Genomic DNA, 12,863 nt, shown 5'->3' with positions numbered 1-12,863 from the left:
CGGGGTTGGTTGCAAATGTATTCTGTAGTAGTTGTTGTTTTAGTAATTCTGGCTGGACATGCATAGTTCATATTTATTTCTTTATTGTAAATGTTACATTGAAACCTACTGTGATTTTTGCTGCATGACAATTTTCATTAGTACAGTTACTTTATCATATGAGCATTGACTTTCTCATATGAAACCTTAGGAGAATTGTCTGTGCCAAGGCAGCAGGTGACCGCTGTATTAACTGTATTAATTTCCTGTAGTCCACTGCAATATCATACTTTTCTCTGCCTGCTAAAGCATATTCTTCCTACTGCTTATTGTTTCAGATGCTTGCCTGGCTCTCATATACTAATCTAATTTCTCACTCTTCTGTTCTCTTCTAAACACCATCATACTAATACAGTCCCAAAAGGTGCTTCCAGTAAATATCTGATGACTTCTCTTTTGCCTTAGTGAGTTTCCAAAACCTTGATTTACACTTCCTGAATCCTGTTCAGGCCAGGTTGTCTTCTTTCAGCTTCAGGATGCTCAGCATGTACCATAATCTCACTCTGTACTTACGTTTTGTCCATTATTAATGTTTAGCTTTATTATTTCTTGTTCCTGGAAAAACTGGGGCCTCTTCCGCCAACTTCTTTCTCTCCTTTGGATCTCAACAGCTCATTTGCTATAATCTCCCTATCGTCTCCAAATGTTCCTTCTTTGGCCTTCTTAAAGACCTCAATTCCCTGCTCAGTTCACAACTGCCAGTGTGCTTCTGTGAAGCAGAGGTTACTGTTACTGTTTTTTTCTGAATTTGTATTCTAGATATATAAAAAATTTAAAACATCCCTACCTCCATGTGACAACAAGGGCCAGTCCTGACAGCAGGTTTCAGGCATCCAAGCCATAGCATCAATATATGTAGGACAGATTGACATGGAGAGAAGTCAAAGAAGAAGTGCAGCACATTTTTTGGCAGCCAAAATTACAAGTCCAAGAGGTATTTTTCTGGCTTTCATTCCACAGGCTTAACCTGTAATGGTTAGAACTCCTGTCAAGAAAGCCAAAGTTAAGGTGCTTTCAGAACCAGTTATATACATTTAATTATTTTCCTAAGTGGGTGATCAGTTGTGTGATTGATTACATAAATGTGTGGACAGTCTCGTTACTCAGGTATAAAGAATGTCTCTTATCTAACTTTCTTCTCTCCCCATTTAACACTGTTACTCTCAACTGTTGTTTTTTTATCTTTTGATCATTGAACATCCTGTCTGGGTTTCTCGAGGCTCTGTGTTTTTTATAATATGCACGTGCTGCAGTTTAGCTTCACATTTAACCTCTTTTCAGGTTTTATGTTTTATCTTATCCTCTGGATCAACCTCATTTCTCTTTCTTTCAGTACATTCTGAATGGGATGACCTGCAACTTATGCAGGTTCCCTGCTGGGAATTTACTGAAGTGCCATTCTTTTTCTGTGGTAAAAATAGACATTCGCTGTTAATAATAATCATAAATGTTTTTTTTAAGTAAAAATCCTTTTTCTTTAGTGATGTGACATTTATTGCCACACATTTCAAATTCATTTCAGATTGACAGTGATTCTTGAGATCTAATGTTCTTTTATACAGTTCTGACTCCCTAATTGAGGTAAAAAAAAGTTGTTTTTGCGTGAAATACATACTCTACCAGCTGTGATAAATCGCACCAGACCAGGTGTCACACCGCAGCAAAGCTAAAGATTATAACGCTAATTTAATCAAAAGGCTTTGAGACATAATAATCAAGATCGAATGAGATGCATTCTTGTAAAAGGGCAATCTTATTTCCTTTCTTTACAGAAAAATAGTCCTGAAGGTGACATTCATTTAAGTTGCCACTCCTGCCACAATCTTTTTAATGGGAAGCCTGAAGTCCTAGAATGGCAGGTAATGAGCTTTTTTTTTTGCTAATGTCCATTTGTTAAATAAATCTTGTAAGGAACAGTTTGAACCCTTAATTTATATTGTACAAGTGTATTTGCTTTGAAACTGTTACACTTACTGAAATAGTTTCACGTGCTTATTTAAAAAAAAAATCTCTCCCATCATACTAAATCAGAAGAACTTAATTTCTGTGTTTCAATGGTGCAGTGATCTTCTGTTGCTGCTTGATCCTTAGGATTCTATTTACCAGTTCTGCTGTAAGGAGTGCTGTGAAGATTACAAGCGTCTTCATGGAGTCGTGTCTGTCTGTGAACACTGCAAGCAGGAGAAACTTCTGCACGAGAAAATCAAATTTTCGGGAGTCGAGAAGAATTTCTGTAGTGAAGGTCTGCTCGCCATAATACCCTTAATTCCACGTGGATTTCCTTTTGCTGAACATAGTGGTTTAAGGAGTAGCAATCCAAAGAGTGTTGTTTATTAATGATAAAATGCAAAGATAGAAAACATGACAGCTTTTTGTTGTTGGGGTTTATTTGCTGTATACTACATTTTCTCTCTCCTTGTTCCTTTTTAGCTCATCAGATGTTTGACATGTTTTTTTTTTCCTTCTTCAAGGCTGCATTTTACTGTACAAGCAAGATTTCACAAAGAATTTGGGGCTTTGTTGTATAACTTGTACATACTGCTCTCAGACATGTAAAAGAGCAGTCACTGAAGAGCTAGATGGCAATACATGGGATTTTTGTAGCGAGGACTGTAAAAGTAAATATCTCCTGTGGTACTTAAAGGTAAGGGTAACTTCTAATCTTTCAATTATTTTCTTAATGAAGAATTAAGAATTAAGAATTTAAGCAATGCATTTTTATTATAGAAGTAAATGGACTGTGCTACACTATAGATTGAGTTTGTTTCCAGTTCCTTGTTCATTTCAGCTTATTGTAATGTGTTGCATGACTATTTGTCTTCATTTTTCTTTGCAGATACATTGTTGTTAATTTTTCTGTTTTTTTTTTGTTCTGTGACTTTTTGCCATGGACCGCATAACTCATGACTGCTTGTTCTTATAGCTGCCCAGAGACAGCCTTGATTCCAAGTTTGTTTTCACAACCCCCCATCCTCTGCAGGCAGCTAGATGCCATGCCTGCAAACGGCAAGGGAAGCTTTTGGAAACAATACACTGGCGTGGAGAGATCAAACATTACTGCAACCAGCAGTGTCTCCTGCGCTTTTACAGTCAGCAAAATCAGCCCAATCTGGACACGCAGAAGGGTCCTGAGAGCCTGCTCAATAGTATGTCAGATGTGTTCCAGTTTTGTGTCTTGAAAACAGTGTGTTATCTTGCAAATGCTAGAAAGTATTACTGTTAAATGGAGTGTACCAGTCATTGAAGAGTTCTTAGAAAATATTTTTATTGCTGGCTGCCTTGATAAAGTAAGAACATGATCAATCTTTGATTTTTCAGTCCCAGGTTAGTTGTGACTTAAGTTTGAAGGGCCTTCCATTAGGAACAGTTTAAATTCGCATAGGATGTGGATCTAAGTGTCAAGGCCTTTTGGATATGGTGTCCTAACTTGTAAATCCTCCTCCACAATGACCTTTAACTTAACAAGCTATTATATAAAGTCATTTGAATACCATTGCCACTATTAAATATTTATTAGGTAAGGCCTTCTGTGTCATTGTGTGCTCCCAGCTAGGACAGTGTGGAAGAACTCTTCTTTCAGGCAGCCATTAGGATTCTGGGTTTACAGCTGGATAGGTGTAGGTTCATAACCTGGGAGATGCTGTTTTTGTGTAAAGTGTTTTTAATGTCTTTGTGAAGCTGTTGAACATGATTGTTTTCCGGTAAAATAGTCTTTTTTATAAATTGTGCCCTAAACTTTCTGAGTCATAATTGCGTATTAAAATTCTGTGCCTTTATTGATATTTCAGGTCAGTCACCAGAGTCTAAAACACCCTCACCTACAGCAAAGAAATTTGAAGTAAGTTGTATTAAACAGATACTAAGTAACATTTAAAAGCCCTAGACGTGCTGCCAATGTTCTTGAGGAATTAGGCCTTTAAATAAAACAGCCCTTAAATCAAAGTGGGTTCAGCAAGTTAAACTCTTGAAGAGGTTGATAAGTTTTATGTTAAGACACCTATCATAATATTTTATTGGTGCAGTGTTGTTTCACTGGGTAGGAATCGTAGGGCTTATCTACTTGGTGAGAAATTGTGCTGTTTAGAAGGCGAAAAAAAAAAGTTAAGCGTGTTGAACACAGGACAAGGACTACATATTTACATAATATGCTTGTTTAGATATTTTCCCTGAAGCCTCATATTCTTTTAAATTTGTTCATTTAAAAAGTACCTTTAAAATATCACATTAAATGCACATTATGAGTCTCTGAAAGGTTTCAATTTGTCCCTAGCCTGCAGGAAACACACATGCACCCCAGCTGTCCCCTTCACCCCCACCTCCCCCTGTCACGCCCACCACACCCCGTAAGAACAAGTCTGCCATGTGCAAGCCACTGATGGAGAACAGGGGAACCTCCTGCAGGCCCGAGATGAAGTCAAAGGGTTGCCAAACGGGTAAGGTGAAAGAATACATGTTTGACTCCTTTCTTGAAGGACTGTGTAACCATTTCCATCTTTTGTTAACGAAGAAGGTGGCAAACCTTATTTTGCCCAACTTTGGCCCTTTTTGGTTGACACGCTTTACCATCTGTTTATGAGGTGGCTTTGAACGTGTGTATACGAGCAGTCCCATTGAAAGAAGCCGTCTTCATGTACCCACCTTTAAAATTCTTGGCTCTATACACTGTGCTGTGGACCACAAAAAAGTGTCAACAAAGCTTTCTCCCTTCCTTGTTTGTGCTTTTTGGGTGATCTGAAGTTTGTGTGTGTCCTGCAGTTAGACCAGCATGAGTCTGTGCTGTGCAGTTTCTCTTATTTGTGTAACATTTCACAGTTTTGTTTTCTTTGCATAATAAATGACTGTTCTGTACTTTTATGATGGTTGACCTTTTCTTTTTGTCTAGCTTGATTTACTGTCTGGTTTAAATCATGTAAGGATTTGACATAAAAGAACATAAGGTAAAAAGTACAATTGCGTTAGCATTCTTTCTGAGTGGTCTAAAGTGGTCTATTATAGAGCTGCTCCATTGCTTTTTGAATTCTCTGTAACATTTAGGGTTTTAACAGGTTTTTGTTTCTATACAGTAGTTTATGCAGGTTTAGATGTTAAGTTGTTTCCATTTTGATGGGTTTTTCCTTTTGCATTTCAGAGGATTTCTTGAACACAAAGCTGGTTGTACTCCCCGTCCCAGTTCCTGTTTTCATCCCAGTGCCTATGCATATGTACTGTCAGCAAACACCAGTGCCTTTCACCATGCCTATTCCAGTAAGTATTCACTGATTTTGACTGCTAAGCTATGGGCTAGCTAAGAGATGAGATGATTGTGAGCCTTAACATTTAAACAGCTAAACCCCTTTTAATAGGGGCTCCCAAATGCTAGCCAAGGCAGTTGCTTTTAGGAGATTGAGCCCTAAGGGCCAGACATGGCTAGTGACAAGCTGGAGTCTTTTCAGCAGCTGCATGTGAAATCAGTGCTGCCACTACCTGTCCAGTGTATGCCGTTTCCAAACCTTCAAGAATCAGATCTACCGACAAAGCTGCAAGCAAACATCCTTAAACACACAGACAAACCTGAACATTCAATCTATTTTTGTTAATTGAATACGAGAGTTTTACACAAATGAAATAATTTACAATGTGCTTGAGGCTAGCACTGTGGCAGCCCTTTTCCTTTCTTCCACTGGTAGTGCTCTCCATGTGGAATATGTAGGGATTTTCCTTGAATCCCTGTTTCATAATTGTATTATAAAACATTCCAGAAAGTTGCATTTGAAAATAGTCTTTATCGCTTTATCGTTCTACAGTCTGTAAAAAAAAAAAAGAAAAGAAAAGCGTTAACCTTGTTTTACTTTTTCACTTGCCAGGTTCCAGTCCCCATGTTTCTTCCAACCACCCTTGAGAGTGCAGATAAGATAGTAGAAACAATTGAAGAACTTAAAGTTAAAATACCGTCAAATCCACTGGAGGCTGACATTCTCGCTATGGCTGAGATGATCGCTGAGGCTGAAGAGATGGATAAAGCGTCATCTGATCTTTGTGGTAATGTACTGATCTTGCCGTGCGCTGCTCCACTGTCTGTTGGATTGCCCGAGATGGAGTCAGCATAATTGAAATAGTGGTTTTCTCATAGCAGATCTTGCCAGTAATCACAGCGCAGAAGGGCTGCTGGAGGACTGTGATCTGTTTGGGCCGGCCCGAGACGACGTTCTCGCTATGGCGGTCAAAATGGCAAACGTGTTGGATGAACCAGGTCAAGACTTGGAGGCCGATTTCCCCAAAAGTAGGTTGCGCTTTGTGTAACGTGTCTGAACTCGTACCGGAAAACTGAAAGCAGCTACGCTAGATCTGTTCTAGAGACTAGAACAGTTTTGTGTTTTCTTTTTGTTTGCTGTCATAGGTCTTGAATTTTCATTTTAAGTATAAAAATAGAGAAACTACTTACGTCCCGCATTCTTTATGAATTTGCGATTTCCTTTTCTTTAACGCTTTCTTTATGGTCCGCTAAAATGAAGAACCGATATATGTACAAATGAGCCTGTCCAGATGTCATTGAAGACATCTGAATAGCATTTAGGTTCTTAGAACTGCTGTATCTGCCTCAGGCAACATCTAAGTACCATTAAATTCTGTTCCTTTTATTTCTAAATATTTCTGTTTCAGATCCTCTAGATCTGAATCCTAGCGTCGATTTTCTTTTCGATTGTGGACTTGTGACACCAGAAGAAGTGAATTCAGAACACGAGCTTCCCAGGGCTGTACGAAAGGTAGAACATAAAATTGGCATTTTACTGCTTTTCATTCTTGCTGTCCATCATGCAGTCTTGAATCCAAGTATAGTCTCCATTGTTTGACGAAAACATTCCAGGCATATTTTTAATGTTTCTCGACATAAAGTGGAAGCTGTTCATAATCTTAAATAATTATAAGTTTATAAAAAAAAAACATAAGATTTCTATTATGACTATGATTGAACTGTTTACCCTATCTGGTTTGGGGTTATGAGGACAGACTTTATAATAGCACATGCAGGAAATGCCAGAAAGATTAAAAGCCATGTTGCATTGTTTTTCAAAAAATAAAATGGTACCCTACCATGATTTCTAAACAGATGTGCTCATCTTGTGCTTTAATTTTTTGAAATCCTCTTCAAAATGTTCTGTATGTATTGCAAAGGAGTGTTCAGTTAGCCTACCAAAATAGATGTCGGGCTCCTGTACTTGACTCAGTACATAGTAGGCGTGCTGTTATAAAGTCCTTGAGACTTTCATGATACAAGAATGTTATCAGTTCTTTTGTAGCACGGAAACAAGCTATAAACTGATATCGCTGAATGCTTTTATCTTCTGTAGAAATAGCCTTTTCTGAATCATTTTCTTGTCTATAGTGCTGCATGACAATGTTTTTCAAAGGTACCATTAATTTGTTAAGGGAAGATGGGAGTATTTGGAGCCCTTATGACTGTGTAGGTATATTCAAACTGTATGCATTAATCATTGGTCATCAAGACAATATATGGCTTTTCACAGAGAAGGGTGATTTATGTGGTTTCCCATGCGCTTTTCTATGCCATCGCCCACTCTCTAAGGAGCTATAATACTTAAGTTACAGTATGCACTTGACCATACACAGAGGGGACACTTTACAAGCAAGGTTACAGGTGTGCAATAGAAGTAAAGGGATCATTGTGAGATGGATATTTGATGCCTTAAGGTCAGTTACGGGTTCCAGTGTGTTATTATTTTTTACTAGAGCATATAAGGGCTCCTTTTTTTTATTATTCCAGAGTAACCAAAACTCTATTTCTGTTGACAGTACTGCAAAATGTTACAAATGCTGAATTGCAAAAATGCTGAATTGCAAACATGATGACAATATGGTGCCATAAATAACTGTACATTTGTGTCTATTTTGTGATGTAAATTGGATGTTTTACACATTTCTATGTTAACTGTACTTTCATTGTGGTTTGAAATGCTGATTCTAACACCAAAATATAAAAGTAGCAAGGCAGTTTCCCTGCAAGAGAGATCAAAGATGACCAATAAGAACACTTTCTATGTATGTATTATATTGTATTTTCTATGTACAGTATGCTTCGTGATAACCATCTGCACCCTGCAAACTGTTAAAGATTTTACTTTACACATACTGTAAGGGTTTGTGTTCCATAATAATGAGTGCAGTATGGCATATACTAAAATAACCTGCCAGCTTTGGTCCATAGTAGACTTCAGTTCCAGTAGGTTACTTCTCTTTTGTTATTGTTCCATAATAGCCAAAAGTAAACAGTGTTTCAATACAAATACACAGATGTTCATGTTAAGCACACCTAAAATTAGGTTCAAGAATTAGACTGCTATGCAAATGTCCCTTTTGGAATATGACCTTAATCAAGGGTGGTACCATAAATTACTGAATAACTTCTCTTAATCTGTTACCTTGTTCTGAAGGAAGTGCATCCTTAAAGATTTACTTCTGGGAATATTCTGCTTCTTTTAATGTTCATTCCAGTACAATTTCCCCTTTAAATATCATTTGAATCAATCAGATATTTGAAAGTCAGTGCTTGTCACCCCCAGCAATAGCATGGATATTGTTGTCACTGCTGGTCATCCATTAGGGCAAGAAAAAAAGCTTTCCATTTTGGGTTGCTATCAGTTTGCTTTCCTCAGTTAATGTATATATAAAATCTGTGTTTATTTTATTCAGATTGACTTTATATAATTGTCCTTATGATTTACATCTTGCATTCTTCATGGTAGTTTTTCTCAGTTTTAAAATTCTTTTTACTGCCTTTACAATCTTGTGGAAATGCTTTTTCATTGCTTTCTGCTGGTTTCAAAGCCTTCATTTGTGTTCCAAGGGGTCAAAGAGGATCATGCTGTCAGAGAGCTGTTCGAGGGACTCAATGAGCAGTCAGTCAGGGTGTACGGGATTAAATTATACCTACGGAGTGAATGCCTGGAAGTACTGGGTTCAGACAAAACATTCTGGAAATGAAAGTGGAAAAAGCGAAGAGCTTAGATTTGGACGTAAGTATTATTCCTATTAAACAGTGCTTACATTTGTATAAGTACAGGGAAATAGCCTGCTGTGTAGCAGAAATGGAAATTCTTTATAAAACCAAAGTAATAAATTTTATGACTCGTATAAAATTGTTCAGTTAACATTTTCTTACATTTTTGCCAGAAACCAAGACTGTTGTCATTAGTAGAGGCTGTTTAATCACATACATAAAGTTAAATGTTTATCTTTTTCAGCAAAACCGATGCGAATCAAAGAGGACATTCTGTCTTGTACTGCTGCTGAGCTGAATTATGGACTAGCACAGTTTGTAAAGGAAATTGCTCGACCTAATGGAGAAAGATATGAACCAGACAGTATATACTACCTGTGCCTTGGAATTCAGCAGGTAAGCGATCGACATGAAAGGGCTAGATGATGTTGCTTTCATGTACATTCTCGATCTAGGCACTGCGAATGCCGTATTTGTAGGCACACATGAAAACCTTCCTAGCCAGTGACACAGTATAATGCAAACCGGGCTGCCATATTGTGTAGTGAGAGAATGCACAACACAATGACAATAAAATTTCTAGGAAAAGAACGCAATAATTCTGTCCTGTTAAATCACAAATGGGCAGGTGTTTCTTAAAATGAGTGTTTGTTAATTGTTGCTTTTTTGCAGTATCTCCTGGAGAATAACCGGATGGTCAACATCTTTACTGATCTGTACTACCTGACATTTATACAGGAACTAAATAAGATACTAAGTGGATGGCAACCTGGGATATCGCCTAATGGTAGGGGGTTAATTTTAAGACAGAAAGTTTTACGTTTCCTGCAGTTTGCAGACTGGCAAATGGAAAAAAATGTTTATACTTTTAATTTTAGCAAATATTATTTGAGCAGCTTTCTCACAGAAATGCAGACATACTGCATATGTTATATGTAGCTCATTTTGAGCTAAAAGCTAATGCATAGATATCACAACCCTGGAGTCTGTGCTTCTGCCCACTGTTGCCTTTTGCTGGTTAGATCTTTCCCCATTCCATGCCAACATCACCTTAGACACCATTGCTTTTGAAAGATCTGTGAGCTGAGCAGACTTGGTCACTGATGCTCCTGCCAAACACACCCCAACAATCACCCATCTTTCAAAATCACTGAGGTTATCTCTTGCATACATAATTATAGGAAGCTTTTCCAGGCTTTTCCAGTGTTTTTGTACATGGTCGTAAACATGCTTGGATGTTGGTAGCTTAATTAACTCTTGACCCTCACCTGTGTGGAAGCCCTTGCTTTCAGTGTACTTGGTGTCGCTCATTTACAGGGCGTTTAAATTTTTTTGTCCACTACTTGTAATTTTTTTTGATAATTATGTAAATATTAGAATATTATTTGAATGTAAAAAGTATCTAAAATTCAATACCTAAATATTTGTAAATATCTAATTTGCCTTTAAAGTTGAAGGGAAGGAGTCTGCAAATAGGAGATCAACAGCAATGTTATTTTGTCACCTCTGATATGAAACCCAGGAGACCTAAATATACTTAGGTCATAAGGGCTTGGATGGTGCTACTGAGTGAGTCTATATAAAACATAGTATTTTGGTATACTGAAAGTTCACACATTGCTATAAAACAACCTCTGACCTGTCTCTGAACTAACCTTTGATCCCAAGGAGGATTTTAAACCACAAGCAACTGCACATACGGCATGTATGCTGCTAATTTGCTCCTTAACAATTTAAAGTTATAGTTCATTTTAATTACAATTGTACCAAAGAAAGCAGAAAGAAATGTGTATAAATATCGAAACACATTGGTGTTGGATAACATTCTACAGCTACAAAAACAACAGTAGTGAAGTTTGAAATGAAACTGAATGCCAAGTGTAGTTTATCCAGTTTTAAAAAGCATGCGTTTTAAAGCTACATTTCCTATAGAAAGTCTTCACCCCCCTTAGACTTTTTCACATTTTATTGTGTTTATTGCATGGAACCATGATGTATTTAAGAGAGATTTTTTGTCACTCATCATCACAAAGTACTCTATAATGTCTACGTAAACAAATCCAGACATTTTACTACATTAATTAAAAATAAAAATCAGAACATGACCACTATCCCATTTACAGCAACTTCATATGGCTTTTTCTCATTCCCGAATCTAGTTAACTGCACCATTTCTAAGTTCGGATAAAACAACATGAATGGTTTAAATTCATTAACAGTCCCATTAAACACAATTAAATGATCTACTATTCAAAGTTTTACATAATGTGGTAGAAGAATATCAGCAAATTGATATTCCAGCATTTTTAAATATAGTTGAAGAAATCGCTGGCTCCTTTCAGAAATCAGTTCATTGTTTTAATTAAAATCTGTGCTGTATGCGTTGGGTTTTCATTGCAGGTACAATATTATCTCGAGTGGAAGAAGAGCACCTATGGGACTGTAAGCAGCTGGGGGTGTACTCTCCCTTTGTCTTGCTCAATACCCTGATGTTCTTCAACACCAAGTACTTCCGAATGAGGACGGTGGAGGAGCACATCCAGCTGTCCTTCACCAATGTTGTGCGGCAGTCGAGAAAGTGCTCCACTCCGCGGGGCGTCGTGAAGGTGGTCAGTGTTCGCTACTGGCCCCCAGCTCGCAACAAGAAATCTAAAGGTAATGGAAATTTCTTACGTGCTGAGGTGCTTTTTTTTTTACATCTATCCAGCTCCAGCCAGCAGCTTTATCGCCCTGCAGCTTACAACTGTCAGCCCACTGAAGTTCCACAGTCCCTGGTTGGGAGACCTGGGAAAGCTAACAGACCCACTGGAAGAGCAGTTAGTGGGACCAGTAGGGGGCAATCACCCCATGGTCTGTGTGGATCCTGATGCCCCAGTATAGTGATGGGGACACTGTATTGTAAAAAGGCGCCATCCTTTGGTTGAGATGTAAAAACCGAGATCCTGACTCTCTGTGCTCATTAAAATCCCAGGGCATTTCTCAAAAAGAGTAAGGATGTTACTCTGACATCCTGGCCAGATTTCCCATTGGCCTTTGCCAATCATGGCCTCCTAATAGTCATCATCAATGAATTGGCTTTATCACTCTGTTCTCCTCCCCACTCATAGCTGATGTGTGGTGATACTGGTGCACTTTGGTTCCTGTCACATCATCCAGGTGGGGGCTGCACACTGGTGGTGGTGGGGGGGAGTCCCCATTACCTGTAAAGAGTGGAGTGTCCAAAAAAGCAAAGCTATATAAGTATAGGGAATTATCTTCTAACCCCTTTATCCATTCAAGGTCACGGGTGCACTGAAGTCTATACCAGCAAGCAACAGGCGGTGCAGGGTACACCCTGGATGGGACGCCAGTCCATCACAGTGCATGTAGAGAGCATGCAGACTCCACACAGTTAGCACCCCAGGTCCAGAACTGACCCTAGGCCCCCAGCGCTGTGAACAGTTGACCATTTCACAGCCAAGCTGCCAGTATTTGTTTATATCTTTCTAAATTTATTTTAAGTGTAAATGAAGTGTTTCCATTGTAGCCTCACAATACTTCAGAAATCAAAAGCAAACCCTCCAATATAAATCTACATTGTGACAAATTCTGTAAATGCTATTTAAGTATTTCTTGTTTGATGAATAAAAACCTTAAATTGTATTCATGAACTGTTAAAAACAATGATAATGAAAATTCAAGCACTACATCTGCTGTTCTCCTTTTACTGAATACCAAAATATATATCTAGTTTATTAGTGATTGCAATGAAAGAGAGAAACTGAGTACCTGATTACCCTAAACATTGACCCTCCTGCGTTTTTTCAAAATAATGAGGTGTTGGTTTAGA

At 38.1% G+C, this 12,863-nt stretch overlaps 1 protein-coding gene across 9 annotated transcripts in view; it reads left to right on the top strand.

Moving 5' to 3' along the window:
* Window positions 1–12,863, top strand: part of LOC102683182 (zinc finger MYM-type protein 3-like) — a 32,680-nt gene that overhangs the window by 13,064 nt on the left and 6,753 nt on the right. For 6 of the 9 annotated variants that reach the window (XM_069193487.1, XM_069193485.1, XM_069193484.1 and 3 more), the window contains exons 10-23: window positions 1,812–1,898; window positions 2,131–2,281; window positions 2,511–2,683; window positions 2,963–3,185; window positions 3,828–3,877; window positions 4,310–4,472; window positions 5,168–5,283; window positions 5,883–6,057; window positions 6,149–6,298; window positions 6,679–6,782; window positions 8,882–9,050; window positions 9,279–9,430; window positions 9,707–9,821; window positions 11,435–11,689. In XM_069193487.1, coding sequence (XP_069049588.1) covers window positions 1,812–1,898; window positions 2,131–2,281; window positions 2,511–2,683; window positions 2,963–3,185; window positions 3,828–3,877; window positions 4,310–4,472; window positions 5,168–5,283; window positions 5,883–6,057; window positions 6,149–6,298; window positions 6,679–6,782; window positions 8,882–9,050; window positions 9,279–9,430; window positions 9,707–9,821; window positions 11,435–11,689 — 2,083 coding nt within the window. The remainder of the gene's footprint in view (window positions 1–1,811; window positions 1,899–2,130; window positions 2,282–2,510; window positions 2,684–2,962; window positions 3,186–3,827; window positions 3,878–4,309; window positions 4,473–5,167; window positions 5,284–5,882; window positions 6,058–6,148; window positions 6,299–6,678; window positions 6,783–8,881; window positions 9,051–9,278; window positions 9,431–9,706; window positions 9,822–11,434; window positions 11,690–12,863) is intronic. The other 3 variants (XM_069193482.1, XM_015351414.2, XM_015351413.2) reach the window with 3 other exon arrangements.

Source organism: Lepisosteus oculatus, chromosome 8 (genome assembly GCF_040954835.1).
Source record: "Lepisosteus oculatus isolate fLepOcu1 chromosome 8, fLepOcu1.hap2, whole genome shotgun sequence".
Taxonomy (NCBI): Eukaryota; Metazoa; Chordata; class Actinopteri; order Semionotiformes; family Lepisosteidae; genus Lepisosteus; species Lepisosteus oculatus.
The sequence above is the reverse complement of the archived record's forward strand: the minus strand, read 5'-3'. Positions and strand labels throughout refer to the sequence as shown.